Source organism: Hirundo rustica, chromosome 1, assembly GCF_015227805.2.
Source record: "Hirundo rustica isolate bHirRus1 chromosome 1, bHirRus1.pri.v3, whole genome shotgun sequence".
Classification (NCBI taxonomy): domain Eukaryota; kingdom Metazoa; phylum Chordata; class Aves; order Passeriformes; family Hirundinidae; genus Hirundo; species Hirundo rustica.
In genome coordinates, this window is record NC_053450.1 from 97,931,135 (window position 1) to 97,947,318 (window position 16,184).

Genomic DNA, 16,184 nt, shown 5'->3' on the forward strand with positions numbered 1-16,184 from the left:
CTGATATTCCTGAATTGTGTAGATTTTTTTTTTTTTTTTTTACACTGTCGCAAGACCACTGTCTACAGATTTTACACTGTTAAATTAGTGTAATATTAGCAGTAATAATAGAAGTCTAGGAGGTATTTCTCCTAACCTTAAAAACATATGGGAGCAGTAGCAAGTTAGAACACACAAGAGGACTATGCCTCAGTCTTAGAAGGCCACCAAGAAACCCCCAAGCAAGCTCTGCCCCATGCAATGAGGCTCGTCCTGTGAGTCTGATCAAGACACCCTGTGTACCTTGACCCAAGATGCCAGGATGAACATGGCAATTCCCGGGGCAGCAAGATACAGGCCACATTGCATACTAAAATGGAAAAACTGAAGAAAAATACCTAATTTGGGAGAATGTATAGGTGGGGACTATGGGCATTTTGGTGCTAGCTAAGAAGTTTGCAAGTTTCTTAGCAGACTAGAAGCTGGGGTACAGAGGGGCAGAGGCAGGGCGGACAGCATCCTACTGTGGTCCTGCTGCTAACTCCATTGCAAAAATATAATTTGGAACATATATCTCACTTTTTTGCGTGCGTTTTAAATCATTACAAACATAGCACTTTTCTGCCTCTAGTTTCTTTTGACATGGGTATGAAAACATGTCTTGCATGCTGCTTTGGCTGGGATAGACTTTTTTCAGTGTCTGGTATAGTACTATGTTTTAGATTTATGCTGAAATACTATGATGATAATAGAGATGGTTTTGTTATTGCTTAGCAGTGCTTACACAGAGCCAAGGCCTTTTTTGCTTTTTGTACTGCCAGGCTGGCAAGGCAGTTGGAAGTGCATGGGAAACTGGGAGGAGACACAGCCAGAACAGGTGACCCGAAATGACCAACGGGATATTCTAGACCATATGACATCATGCTTATTATATAACATAGGGGGAGAAGGAAGAGAGGGGGATGTATAGAGTGATGATGTTTATCTTCCCAAGTAACTGTTATGCACGATGGGACCCTGCTTCTGTGGAGATGGCTGAACACCTGCCTGCCTTTGGGAAACAGTGAATTAATTATTTGTTTTGTTTTGCTTGTGTATGTGGCTTTTGCTTTCCCTATTAAACAGTCTTTATGTCAACCCATGTGTTTTCTAGCTTTTACCTGTCCAGTTCTCTCCCTGATCCCACTGGTAGGGAAGTCAGTGAGAGGCTGTGTCGGGCTTGCCCGCTGGGGTTAAGCCACAATAGTCCTTTTTGGCACCCAGTGTGGGGTGCAAAGTGTTTAAGATAAAGACGGATTTGATTGCAATGTGCTAAATTAAATTTATAGTTATTAGTGCTGTTTAGCTGGTAATCAGCAGGCTCCTGTGCTTACCATGGGGCTCCCTTCCATAACTGTCTATTAGTGTAGTGGTTGCTCATTAGTGGTTGTTTTTGGTTTTTGCTGTCTGCTGTATTGCTGTACTGCTTACCATCTTCCTGTATTGTGCCTGGGAACATTTTGATAACAGCCCTGGTGATGTGCCTGGGCTGGCAGATGGTCAGGGTGTTGCTGCTGTTTCTGTGTTGCTGTACTGGACAGGTGGAATTCCAGTGTGAACTTGAGCTCAATGGCTTATGACATGAGTAAGTCCATGATGGAGCAGAGACCCATCTGCAGCCCATGGAGTACCCAATACCTGAGTAGGTAAATGCCTGAAGAAGGCTGTACCCCATGAGATGCTGTGATTGGAGCAGGTTTGCTGACAAGGCTTTGTGACCTCATGGAGGGGGGGGGAATCACTGCTGGAGCAGTTTACAAAGCCTGTGCAAAGGTCCCACACTGGAGAAGTTTCAGGTGTGTCTCCCATGGGTGTGGCCCCACAGTGGAGCAGGGGCAGCAGAGATTCCCTCACAGCCCATGATTAAGACCATGGTGAAGTAGCCATCTTCTGCAGCCCATGCAGGGCTGTGAAGTGGACTACACTAACAGTGGACTCTAGTGGGAACCCTTTGTTGTTAGCCAGGCTGGGGACAATGTTAAACACTATAACCTGGCTCAAAACTACTAGGGATGGAGATTGTAATGGATATACCTTTAATTTGTTGTAAACTATGATTTGAATTGTGTGGTACAGGAATTAGTACAGCAGAAACCACCTGAGGCAATGGAGGAGAAGCCTTACAGGAAACAGTGACTTGACCAGACCTGGCTTTGGTGCCCAGTAACAAGCAGCAAGAAATAGAGCCAAAGTAATGACTAAATGAATTCAAAAGGCTTTTTGAACACATTTTATAGACATTTTGCAGGGGTGGTCTATAGACTAAGGGAACAATAACTCTGTATTATTTCAAAGAATGGAAAGGGGAAGGTGGTTAATGAGGTTCTATGAAATAGTGTAGGACCTGACTATCATGTAAATGGTACTAAATAAGGGTTGGAAGTCCCACTTTTCTGCATACACTTCACATCATCCAAAACATAGCACTTCTCTGCCTCTTGTTTCTTTTGGCATAGGAACGAAGCACAGGTTTTGTTTAGGTTCCAGTTCTATCCATAACGTTTCATTTTTTCAGGCTTTTTATCTTTGATGTTTTTGATGCAAACTTTGTATTTGTCATGAAAAAATCATAGCCAAATTAACAGTTTGTTTTTTAAAAGCCAGGGTCTTGTGCTTCTGCAAACATTCCTAGACATCAGTCTGCAGCTTGGGCAAGTTACTTTCACATTAGCTGCAGAGTCATGTGATAAGCATAGCTGGTAATAAGTCTTTATAGACCGTTACCACCTGTAATACAAAAACAGCACAAAAATTTCCTGCCCTAAGTAACTTTCTGAGATCCCTAACCCTGTGATAATTTTGATCATGTGAAAGAAGGAAGGAGATCTTGGGAGATCTATGGTGATTGTTTAGCTTAAAAATACCCCAACACTTTTTCCCCCATGATATACTATGCAGTGGATCTTCAGGCAAGGAGATCTCAAACCAATATGACCTTCCTATGCACAGACCACCCGAAACTGTGAGGCAGTTCTTTTGCACGAGTTGTGTGAACATGTATGCCAGATCCCTCACTTCAGTAAGTCCTGTGAAACTCTCAGCAAAACAAAGGCTATTGTTACCATTATTTTGCTCAGTTTAAAAGTACCTCTTTTTGTCTATGGTTAAAGTGGCAGATGAACTACTCTGCATTCTATACTTCCAACTGCTTTTATAGTAACAATAGCCAAGAGGAAAACTGGATCAAAACCACAACTCATTTACTCTGTAGGAAAGGTACTGATGCAATCTAAAATTCTCTCTGCTTTCATATTGCTTAAAATAGTAGTGGAAGAATATGGAGGATTGTACATGTTGACAACTTCTAGATGAAGCTGACCATAATCACCAGGTTTGAACAGTTGGCATGAGTGCTTGAAATATTTAATATGAGTCCAATAATGATACCTCAATTATGGCCTTGTCCTGGTTTGAAAGACAGGTGTCTGCTAGGGAGAGGCAGGCCTCTCTAGAAATGAGGAATTCAAATCCTTCCCTCCGTGTTATTATAATTTGGAAGATTAAGAAAAACTTTTCAGTCGGAACTATGGGGAAAGGAATAACAGTCCTTTACTAGTAAATATAACAGGACAGACAAACAACAACAGCAATTATAATAATAGTAAAACAGAACCAAGAACCCCGAGGGGCAAACGGTGGAAGCTCCGGCGCTGATGGCTGGAAGCAGTGGATTGTCCTCGGCAGGCAGGGGGGTGCCCTGGCAGGTGAAGGGAGCAGTGCCAGAGAAGCTGCTGCGGCTGGACCCGGGCTGACCCAAAATCCAGCAGGGCAGCGAAGAAACTCCAAATTCCTGGGCGCTCCAACAGATGATAGAATTCCCAGGACCAGACTCCTCCGTTAACCGTGGCCTCCAGGCAGCTACCAGTAGCCTGACTATCCTCCCCGGAAAACCGAGAGCAGATGAGTCCCCCCACCCTCAGCTCTCGGGAGCCTTTTCCCTCCCCCAAAACTAAGTGATCAACTTCCTTTGTCCGGGTTGAGCACCCTTTAACTATCAGTATTTAGTCTACTAGCAACTTATGGGGGAGAAAAATTCTACAGGAAAACTTAATCCTCAACAGGCCTAAATTTACAAATCTGTATTCTTCGACATATTGCCTAGCTCCAAATACTTGGATGTGCCATTAACATTGCTGCACATCCTCCATGGATACCTCCTGTTCTACCTCCTCTGCTACATTTGGGTGAGCTTTTAAATACCCCCTCAGAACTAGTGTGTGCTGCCAGTGGCTTCTCCTGGCAGACAGTCATTGTTAACTTGTTCACAATGGGTATAGACCCCTGTTCTGTAAGGTTCCTTCCAGGAACTCCTTTCCTAGAAGGGCACGTCCACTGCGCTGCAGAATCAGAAAAGCAGTTTACACTTACAGGACTTAAAGTTGCCATAAACACTCTCTTGCACAATGCAGATTTTTTTTTTTTTTTAGCCTTAACTAACGAGCAGTCTTTGTTGTAACAGTGTTATGTTTTGCTGGGCGAAGTGTATCTGCAACACCAGCACTTTTATGCCTTCCCTCTTGCCTTCTACTCCTTCATACTCAGTGACAACCATGGTTTTCAGGTCTGCAAAAACCCCACTATTTTTTTTGGCACCCTTCGGTTTTCAGGCTTTAACTGTGGTCTCAAGATCATGTGTCTGTAGGCTGCAACCCTTAGTCTTGCTGCTTCCACAGTAATTATGCTGTGATAATTAGTAATTATGGTCTAAGTATGGTCTTTATTTCATTCTTAGTCTTCGGATTTTCATTTGAAACATCAAACAAAATCACAAACTTCCAGCATAACTATTATTAGCCCTAAAAGTTGTCATCTCCCCCACAGCTGTGTCTAAAGGGTGCTTCGCCACAACCAATATTCTCAGAATGAAACTTGAAATTCAGTTCATGGCCCCAGTTCATGTGGTCTTTTGTGAAAAGCCCTTCACACTCAGACTGCTCACTCATGTCTTGTAAGGACTTCTGTAAAACATACAGCTCTCCTTCTGTGACAGTCTGGCTTTTCAGTCCCAAGATGGCCCAGACCACTGTTGCCGCATGTACTACATGGTTACTAGGATTACCACCCATTCAGCAAAACCAAAGAATTTCACAGGATTGCTAATTGAGTGCAAATGTCTGTTCTCTCATTCCAGTAATAAGAGTGAGGAATTTGTCCCAGGGTTCCCCTCCCTGTGTATTCAAATAATACTACTTGTCTTCTTTTCTGTTGCCCTATAAATATCAGAAGTCCAGACACGATTCTACTGTGCTGCACAACAAATAGAAAGTCATTAGGACAATCCAAAACATGAGCAATTTTTTGAATTTGATAATTCTAGCATTGGGCTCATCTGCATTGAAAACTGCACAAGCTGTTGAACAACCACTGTGCCTGGCCTTAGAACTTAAATATCAATAGATTAAAATTACATGAGTTTTATCAACAGTAATCAAAATAATAAATTACCATTTTTTGTAAGTAATGTTCTATAACCACAGGAGCATATGAATGAAGATGTTTAATGAAAGGAACAGTATCTCACAGAAATAACAGGATCCATTCTGTCATCTCTTGCTGCTCTGCAAGAATAGCAGAATGGATCTGGATAGAATGGAACTTATATTTACAGTGAGAGGACAAGTGATAATCAATCAGAATTCAGTGGTCCCCCTAATACTCATTGGACCTAAGGATAAACAAAATTTTCCTTCTAAATGATGATTTTTTTCCCCCCATTTCTTGATAGGTTAACTCCATGCTATTACCCGACACACTGTCCACCTTAAAACCAGGAAGTCTTCTGGTACTTGACTGAAGAAGCACTTTGTGCTTCTCCTGGGCTAATATGTCAGAACTCAAGAGCCCACTGTGAAATGAACTTCTAAAATCCCCTAAATTGTTAGTGTATTGCATTCCCATCCATTCCTCTGTGATTCAGCTTACACTAAAGCACGCCAGACTCTGGTTAAGCGACCACATTTGGAGGGAGGTTTCTCTAATGATGCCTCCTCAAAGTGTAATAAACATCATGTAAAGAGTCTGGAGAAACAGATCATCCCAATCTCTTCCCTCTTCTATTGTCTAACATGCAAAACTTCTTCACCTTTGGTGCAATCATGAATTTCAAGCATAACTCAGCTGTATTTCTCCATTGATCAAAATCTTCAGTCATTAGCTCATGCTTGCCTAAATCTCCCCATCTTATTTCAAGCAATTTTGTCCCTCCGTGTGCCACCAGAATGTCCGCCCACAGTTCTCAAATGCCTTGGCAAGCTTAATTTGTTTTTTGAAATATATTGTCAGTTGCTGTCCTGGCTGCAATATGCTCAGGAATACTACTGACTATGCATCCCTTTCCTTACTTAGTCCTGCTCTTTTCTCATCACAGTGAGACTATTTCCTCCCAGAAACAGAAAAGCCTAACTTTCTGCCCTTTTAGCAGAAAGTGCTGGAGCAACATTTTCTGCATTCCATGTCACTACTTTCTCTGATACCTCATGAACTCCTGGGCTGCTGGAATGACAATGCCTTTGTTCCTGACAACATATGCTACCCCTCCTGATTTCTTGCTCCCTTATCTCAGCCAAAACTGCTTTTTCCTGGCTGTCTTATACCTTTAGACCAATTCTGGGGAAGCCAAGCTCAACAGAACCATGCATATGACTCCAGACCAGTTTCCAGTGTCATTCATCTAGTGGTAGATGCTGCCTTCCTTACTATCATCTTATCTTCAAGCATAAAGAAATCAATCATCCCCACAACGTTCTAGTGTTCTCCGTCTTTTTGGCAATCTGTATGACAAAAAGACTGCCAGTTATAATAAAATCTTCCAGGAACTGTGGAATTAATACCACCAGTCATGACTTGAGTCCATGTCTTTTTCTTTCTCTTGCCCCAATCTCTCTTCTTAAAACTACTCCTGTCACAGATTCATACAAGGCCATACTCTCACTCTGCACCTGCAAAGGCCAAACTTCCCACCTAGTAACAATCAGGGAGTCTTAATACCTATAGCAGGTAAAGAACATTACTGACATAACAGTTGGAATCTGCAAACACTGTAGCAACTGAAAAATTACAGTGTTGCAATGGGGAACAAAGCAATATGGACTCCCTTATGCATTCAAAGCTCATTTTATTGAAGAAATTGCCCCTTTTTATACCTTTAATCTCCATCGGACATAACTGAAACCAAACCAAGACCAAACAGAACTTAACAGAAGAAGGGCACCCACTGGCTGGCTGAGCTGCAGTGGTGGTGCCCCCATGTCCTATCACCCAATCAGCTTCCCAGTCATATGCTGTCCATGCATTCCTCCAGGCAATCACAATCTCACTTCCAACTGTCACTCAACTGACTCTCCTAACTGCATCTCACCCCTCAACTGACTTGCAACCATGCAGCCTGCAGCTGTACCTTTCCTTTTGATGAGCATAAGTCTTAATAACTTTAACAAATATAATCCTACATTCCACATTACAGCCTTATCATAACTGAGTTACAACATTGCATATACCGATTATAAAGACCTAGGAAAACATGAAAATCTGATTTCCCTTTATTCACTCCTTTCTGTTCTATGAGAAGATATTTTACCCATAAATACGCAAAAACTACTAAATGGTAAACATTAGAAGAGTACAAAAGCTGGATCACAATAAACCAACAAAATATTAGGAGCTATCAAATCTGGAACAAAACAACCATCAAGGAACATTGAACACTTCAATGTGACTGCACAACTATCTCTTTTATCAATTAACCAATCATGATCCTTTTGAAAAAGACAAAATTTAGCACAGATATTACATACTAATATAATTGCTAATAACTTCTGGAGACCGTATGCTGCATTCAAAAAGGTGAATAAAAATACTAAGATGATAAAGAGAATCAACAAGGCAAGCCTGTTCACACAGGAACTCAGGGAGATCAAGATAACCCAGGAAAGACATGGAGAGAACTTTATTAATGCGTCTCTACACACACCTTTGACAGCTAACATTATTGGTAGAAAAAGAAGCTCAAGAACAAAATTGAGTCAAAAGCATAGCTTCTTTAGGTTGGCCATGAATTGTATCATATTGGTTGGAAGAGACTTCGGGGAGGTGATGTAGTCAAATTTCCTGCTCCAAGCATGTCCAGTTAAAGAATGTTGTTCAGGATCTCATATGGTTGAGTTGTTAATGCTTCACAGAAGACAATTCTGTAATATGTCTGAGTAAACTCATTCTGTATTTTACCACCTTCCTCAAGTGTGTATCAAGCCATAATGTCTCATGTTTCAACTTCTATTTCCTCTCATCCTTTTACAATACACTTTGGCTCTGTCTTTTCTGTATGCCCCATTACGTATTTGTGGACAGAAGTAAGATTTCAGTATTCCCCTTTCTGAGGCTGAACAAATCCAGTGCTTTCAACATCTCCATTATGTCACATCATGTACTGCTGTTTTCTGACCAGCTTGGTGGTCTTCTGTTTGAGTTGTTTCAGCCAAGGTCTTGTACTGGGGTGCCTGCAGTTGGACTCAGTATTACAGAACTCATCTCACAAGCGCTGTATAGAAGAGAGTAATTACTTCCTTCAGCCTGCTGTGTTTGTGCTAACTGATCCAGGGCAGATTTGTGCTTGTGCTTACTAATCCAGCACCTGGCTGGTTTTGCCACAATGGTGCACTGCTAACTCACAGTTAATTTGCTGTCTACCTGGATCCCCAGTTCTTTTTACATAAAGCTGCTATCAAGACAATGAGCTCTAGTCTGTACAAATGCATTAGGTTTTTTCATTCTAGGTGCATGGCTTTGTACACATTTAGGCTGAAGATTAAAATAATTTCTCATGGCCAGGACTAGAAAAAAACCAGGAAAACCATGGACTAAAAATTTAATTTCATATGGGGCTTTATCAGTTCTTAGTAAGTACATCACTCACTTAGTAATTGGATATCAGCTGACAGCCAAGACATACACTCCTTAAATGCCTAATAAAGTTATCAAAAATATACCTTATATAAAAACTAATGAATTGATACTTCAATCCAACACCTGTTTAATCACTGCCTGCTTCAACAGAATATAATTAAAATTGCAGAAGACTTTAATTGAAGCTGCTGAACTGTCTTTCCTAAGCAATCACACTTAACTAGAAATTTTGGCACCTAATTATTTGATGCCAACATACTGAATTTAAACACCAACCTGAGTCTGTACTTACCACAAGTTACTGCACTGACTGAAGATTTTAATTAATACTTCCTGAAACAGCATTTCTTTATAAGAGGTATCTAACTTACTGTGATAGCAATAAATTCTGAAAATTCCTTGAATTGCTTGTTAAAAAAAAGGTAAGCTGTCTAGGTGCCATGAACGGACAGAATGTACCTTCTTGACTGTACTGTTTGATAGATGACTATCCAACATCCAACAGTTTTCACCATAACTTTTATTTCCTAGAACTTGAATTTGCAAGTAATGCTCCCTAGTAAAACATGTTAATTTACCCTACATACACATTTTGAAAGACAGCCTTTTGACTAGCATATAAAAAGTGTTCTATTAAGGTAAATTTTTCTTTATGCTGATGTTTTTAGTTTAGCTTCTTGCATCTCCTTACAAATTAAGTGCTTTGTTCTCTGACTAGAATACATTTTCAACACTTGAAGGGAATAAATGTGAATGTAGTAAGATGATTAGGTGCTAGAGAAAGCACACATTAGATCCATCAGAAAACGGAACCATTTACTTGGGGGCAGTGCCTGAACATTTCACAGAAAGTAGAGCATTTCACAGAAAGGGCAAGCACAGCAGAGACATATTTTACCCCTATTCCTTTCACTCCAAAGAAGGCAATTATGCAAAGAAGGCAATTATGAGTAGCTCATAATGGCACCTAAACTGGTAAAAGGATTGCCTGAAATACCAGAGGGTATTCTGTGCTCTTAAAAAGATTTTTTCAGTGGTAAAAATTACTTTGTTTTGAAAGAGATGAGTATTTCCTACAAACTTTAAATTAGACACCCTGACTTACAAACATCATAAAAATGCAATGCTTGAAACAGCAGCTCAATCAATAATACCAAAAGATTCCTAGGATCCCTCTGGGACCTTGCTTCGCACAGGACACTATCAACATGGTCTTTCCATCTGCTCAAGACACTGCACTACTTCCTTCAAAAATCTTCAGATGACAAAGGCTAAGAAACCTGGTCTAAAGCTCAGGAACATCCAAAATACAGCCTCTCCCTTTCTAATGGCTCCAGTATTCTGGTTTACGGTTTAGTAGTATATAGGCATAAAAATTTGCACATCAACCAACTTAGGAATTCAGCATTTTAGTGAAGGATGAGAGCAGCATTTGTTAAATAAGAAGGCTTCTGCTGGGAATTCAGTATCTACAAAGGCTAAAATACATGGAAGCCAACATTTGAACAATAGTATCTATCTAAGCCTATTTCCAAACATGGAACGGTGAACAGAAAGCAAAACTGATTGTCTCTTCAGCTGCCATTTGCACACACTGACAAGGAAGAGGTATTTGGTCTCTCTCTAGTCCATGACAGACCTAACTGAAGTGCAAGTGGGTTTTTTGGGCAAATATTTCCGTTTAATATGTTTTCCAATGCTTGTACACCTGCAAAATGCCATCCTCATCCTCCAAAAATATCCTGAAACAAAAGTCCAAACTTATAGGCAGTTGAAACAGCAAGATAAAAGGTTTTAATCTGTCTTTCAAGACTCTTCAAACTCAGATCACTTCCTGAATTTCTATGAGCCATCTTGTGCTGGGAGTATGAATCCTGTCTGGGCCAAATCCATACAGGCCCAGAAGTGCACAGAAATGTAAGGATTGAATTAGAACTTTCAGAGAAACTAAGACATGAAGTAGAAATGCAAGTTTAGTTCTAAATACATAGGATTTTGGGGTGCCTTAGACAAATAAGAGCCTGTGTCAGTGGGTAAGAAAAAGACCTAATACCTAGTTTATAGTTCAGTAACACTGACTTTTGCAAAGTTAGTTAAATTCTAGTCATAACAAAAATAATGTTACCTTGCTGAAAATTCCTAGATAGAGCAAACAGAGCTATATGCGTAGAATTTGCATAAGAATTTACAAAGATTAATGTACATCCATTTTAGCTTAGGATAGGACCAACACTATTGTAAGAAAATTTGTGTTTAAGCCTCATTGGCTAAAAATAGAATAAAATACACTGAGAATGCTAGGAGATTTATGCTGAGGGGACACAGAATACAGGTGATGTGTTGCTGCTGCCTTTACTGCTGCTGATAAAATGCTACTGCTTCTGCTTGGGACATGGGGAATTTGCTGGCACGAACTGTAACAATCTCTGCCTACATGAGGCTGATTTAGCCATGAAGTAAAGGACTTTACTTTTACAACTACCTATCGCCTTTTGTCTTCAGTGAGGACATAAGGAAAACCTGACATTCTTGCACTTCACCTGAAGTATCAGGCCAGGCTTTTGCTGAAAATGCCTTACCTGATATTTGCTGACAAAAATTTTGGGAGGAGGCAGTATTATTTCAAACTTCTGATTTTCAGACTGTTTGCTTTTTGAGTCTTCCTGTCACTTACTGAACTGTGATAGCAAAGTTTTTACATCATCCCCCCATACATCATCCTGAATTTGTTCTATCTAATACCTACAGGACTTTAGAGTTACATTAGTCCTCACTTCTCCCCCCACCTGTCTTACAGTCACCATTACAACTTAATGGTGAACAAACAACAATGAAGGGACCATAAGTTAAAATAATACACTTTATTGCCAAGCAGCATTTAGGCAGACATAATAAAGGGGGTTTCATATAACAAAAAGGTACATTTCTATTCAGAATTATCTCTCCTGTAGTTCTGAATTCCAAGAAGTCAGCATACTCTCCATTTTCTGGGGAGCCCTCTTTACTTGCCTCAATCTCCACACAGCATTCATTTAAAAATCCCTTCAAATCCAGGAAATCACATGCTTTATTTTAAAATTTGAGGAAAAGGAACTTCCCAAGTGTCCATTTAAATCTTTACGCATTTCTCTGTGATGTCTCAGTCTTCCAACTCTTGAATACCAAGATGAAATTTGCAAACAATTCCAAAGCACTGAACTTTAAATTTAGATTTATTTTGGATTTATAGAGAAAGTAATTTGATACCAGTAACTCGACAAAATCAAGTTAAATACAAATCTTTCAACAAATAACAAGTGTTGTAGAAAAACTTTGTTCATTTCAAGGCAGATGCTGTAAAAACTGCCACAGAAACAGTGATCTCGATAAGGTCTACTTATGTATCTTAATTTTAGGTTAAATCGAAATACTGAATATTCAGAACACTTTAAATATGTCAAACTATACAAACAGGCAACAGCACAGCCCAAATGCCAAACTATCTGCTTATTTTAAATACAATTTTAAAAGCACTTCATGAAGTTGCATAAATTCCAACTGGTATCACATAACTTATTTCAAAAGACGCTTATTGAAAAGTACTTTCTTCAAATATATACAGGAAACAATATTATTCTTAGGGCTGTGGAAAATTGCTAACATACTGAGGCTGAAGTAATAAGTTACAGTGATGTCACCATGATTTTTGCCACTGACTTCACTAATGCAAAGATTAATCTACTTATTTTTCTATTAGACAAAAGGTGTAAACACCAGCTCAGATTTAAAAAATAGCTATTTGAAAAGTATTTCCACAAGGCACACATGCAATATGAAGCTAAGTTATCACATACAATGCAGCAAAAGTAATACAAAACAAAGAGAACAGCACCACTGTTAGCCTTTGCTGAATTCCTTCCTAAGGCTATGTAGCTGAGCTCCAGGGGAAAATCACATTCATGGGTAAACATACAGTATATTTTTAACCAAGTTACTAAAACACATTTTTAAAAAAAGATTTGGTATGTGTGAATTGCTTCATAACTACAGGTATAGCTCCAATAGCCATGATTTAAAGATGTGTAACATACAGATCTATAAAAACGTTTTAACATTCTCATACTTAAGAGGCAAGTGATAAGAAGTATGACTTCTCAGTATGAACCAATTTGGTAACAATTATTAATTTTACCTTGAGAAATTGAGATTACCTCCATTTTCTTATTACAAGCAGTGGCAACTTAAATGCTGAAGTATGTCTACCAAAGCTCTCATTTTTATGCTAATGTCACAATCTGATAAAAATTCTACTAAACAGAGCTGAAAACAATGCTAGGAAACCCTTTCAGGTTTTAAATTTCAAATCAGAGGTGCAATTGTGATGGTTTTGGCTATATTCATGTGAAACTGTGAATAGTTAGGAGACTTCAGCTTTATTCTATTTATTATCAACCAAACCACTTTGGTTTTCTGTAATGTTCGGTCTACCTATAGTCAACCAACTGTGTGTGCTTCAGTATACATGGATCTGACAGTTAACTGGACATGTGTGCCAGCTCCTGTCTAGAACCTACCTTTGAAGCATAACTATATACATTCTTCCTTGAGGTATTACTGGCTTTAAGTCAGTGCTATATTAACATAGCTCTGGGTTTCAAAACCAGGAATAGCCTTTGTTAGGCCACATTGAGTCAGCATTTGGTACAGATACAGTCCTCACAAGGAAGGGACTGAAGAAATACATTCTGGAATTAACTTATTTATTAAACTGAATTTAGCAGTACATCTTGTAGAATTCAAACTATAATTTGCTTAAGAAATTAAGGGCAATGTAACTCATTTTGATTCATTTTTCATTTCTGTTCACAAAGTATTAGACAAAAAAAGTAAAATTTAAATCACTACATACAAATTAAAAGCCTGAACACTCTTGAAGGTATGTATTTTACCTGAAACACTTCAAATGTTTAGTAACATTAAAGACTGCATTTTTTTAAAATGTGAAATAATAAACTCCTACAAAAATGTATAATAATCACATGTATTTTAGTTTTCAAAACATTTTGGGGGACAGATATGTTTTGTGAGTTTTCTACTTGTTCTTTCATGTTTCTTGAGTTGTTCAGTTGAAATGCAGCCATGGAATGCTTCATAGTTAAGACTCAGGGTCATGTGATATTCTAAGTGAATCTAAGCATGAGTAAATACCTTCCAATTTTTGGCAACAAATTTCACACTACAACATAGTGAGTCCCTTTTTAGCATCAGCCTTTGATGCTGTACAGGGGACTCACCTCTAGTATTACACGCGGCAGCCACAAGGAACAGGAAATAGAGAGCATCAGTGTTCCTAAAGCTATTAATACAAAAAACCTTCTCCTCAGGAGAACAGATATTACTCAAATTCAGAGCTGTACAATCTCTTCTGATCAGACCTACAATCTCCTCTCCCAGAGAGCTACTCACCTATCTTAAATAAAGATCTGGAAACAATTCAGCATCATGAGACCACTCCAGCGTCTTTCAGTGTTTAAATCGTCATCCCATTTTGTTAACGGCATTTCCCATAAAACAAAGATCTTCCGCTGCCAAATAGTTTAGGCAGATGGTCTTATAAATCTTAAGTATTATTCCAAATCTATAACATACTTAAACCAAACTTCACACATTCATTTTAAGCTTGCACAGTACAGAAAACAATATAAACTGCCATAATACCATGCACACAACATCAAAATAATATATAAAGTCTGATTTTGTTCAAAGTAGTAGTAGTATTAGTAATCTCATGTTGTGGGGTTGGTTTTAGTTTTTTCCTTTGTTTTTGCTTGTTTTTCTTGTTAAACACATCAAATTTGAGATAAATTAGAGTAAGTTTTAATTCTCCACCTTCCTCAAATAACTGTTCTTCAGACCACTTACCACCACTTCTCTTACTTCAAAGTCATGAATGAAATCTACATTATTCTGACAGCACATTAAATACAAAATTGCATCAAACCCAGATTTAAAAAGCTACACTATTATTAGGTATTATGCAGTTACATAAACTGTTGAAACGCTTAACTTTTTAAACTAGCATATAAATCTAACTTTAAATGTTAAATTATGAATATGTTGAACAACTGATCATTTGACAGATAATCAAAAAGCACCTCACACAATAACTTAGTATTTTCACCTCTAAGTTTCTGCATCATAATCTATGTGATTCTGATTCATCTGAATGAGTCTACATCAATCGCTTCAGTCCTGGACATCAAAGTAGTCAATTACTGGCTCTTCCTTTAACGGTTTGGATAAACCACTGTTTCCACCACTCCTGAAATTATAAGAATATTAGATATTACATGCATGAAAAACAAGATACAAAGTAAACTGAATCACAAACCCCCATAATGTTTCAGTGTGCACATAACACACTGAATATTTGTATAGCATGCACGTCTAAATTAAATTTTATTCAAAGAACCTTAAAGCTCCAGAAAGCCAAGTTTATTTTGACAAAAACATATGCTTGATTAAGTAATGTACATCAACATGTGTCTGAATTGATAAAATTCCTTTTGGGGTTTTACCAGAAAATGTAATTTACTGGTATTATTTATTACAAAATGATACTGTACTGAAGATTATATGTTCAAAATGCCTTTTTAAAAGAAACAGCAAAAGAAATACTGTTAAAGTCAGCTGATGATCAAATCTGCTTGCTTTCAAAAGCAAGAGTAACAAAAAATATATGGTCATAGCAAATCCAAACACTGTAAAGATTTTTTTCAAGACAGCATGAGATCTTCCAAAAGATTATGTAGAATTGAGAACTTCTAAAGAAACTTTACTTCTAGTAACGAAAAACAAATCATTAAAGCTCTTTATTTAATTTTGCTATATAACTCCTTGGCATTAATTAGGGTCACTGAAGACAGCAATCCCACAGAAGAGGAAATAAAGAGTAACAACCTATTAAAAACTGACACTGAGTTACACATTAAACAATCCTTTTAGAAATATGTTTTGCTCTAGATGCTTATCTCTGAAATAATTTAAATTTTCTCAGAACAGCCTACTTTGTATTCCAGCAGCACTACCAACAGCAGTTACCTGCAGCATTAAGCAGTCCCTTTCTGCAAAAGGTACCTGAACATGATTTCAGATGCTTATCTGGGAAAAATTTGGGAAGGAAAACACTTCTAAAAGGTAAGCCCAAACAAATAATAAGCGAATCATTAAAAAAAAAAAAATCTTAACTGTAAGATAACTACAAGTATCTGAGGCTGACAGGTCAC

The 16,184-nt window shown here is 38.3% G+C and overlaps 1 protein-coding gene across 5 annotated transcripts in view; it reads right to left on the reverse strand.

The window, feature by feature from the left end:
* Window positions 1–11,765: 11,765 nt before the first annotated feature.
* Window positions 11,766–16,184, reverse strand: part of NFX1 (nuclear transcription factor, X-box binding 1) — a 95,334-nt gene continuing 90,915 nt past the window's right edge. For all 5 annotated transcript variants that reach the window (XR_009208450.1, XM_058423181.1, XM_040086142.1 and 2 more), the window contains one exon: window positions 11,766–15,220. Coding sequence is in view for 4 of the 5 variants with exons in the window: in XM_040086142.1 (XP_039942076.1) it covers window positions 15,145–15,220 (76 nt within the window). In the remaining variant the exon portion in view is untranslated. The remainder of the gene's footprint in view (window positions 15,221–16,184) is intronic.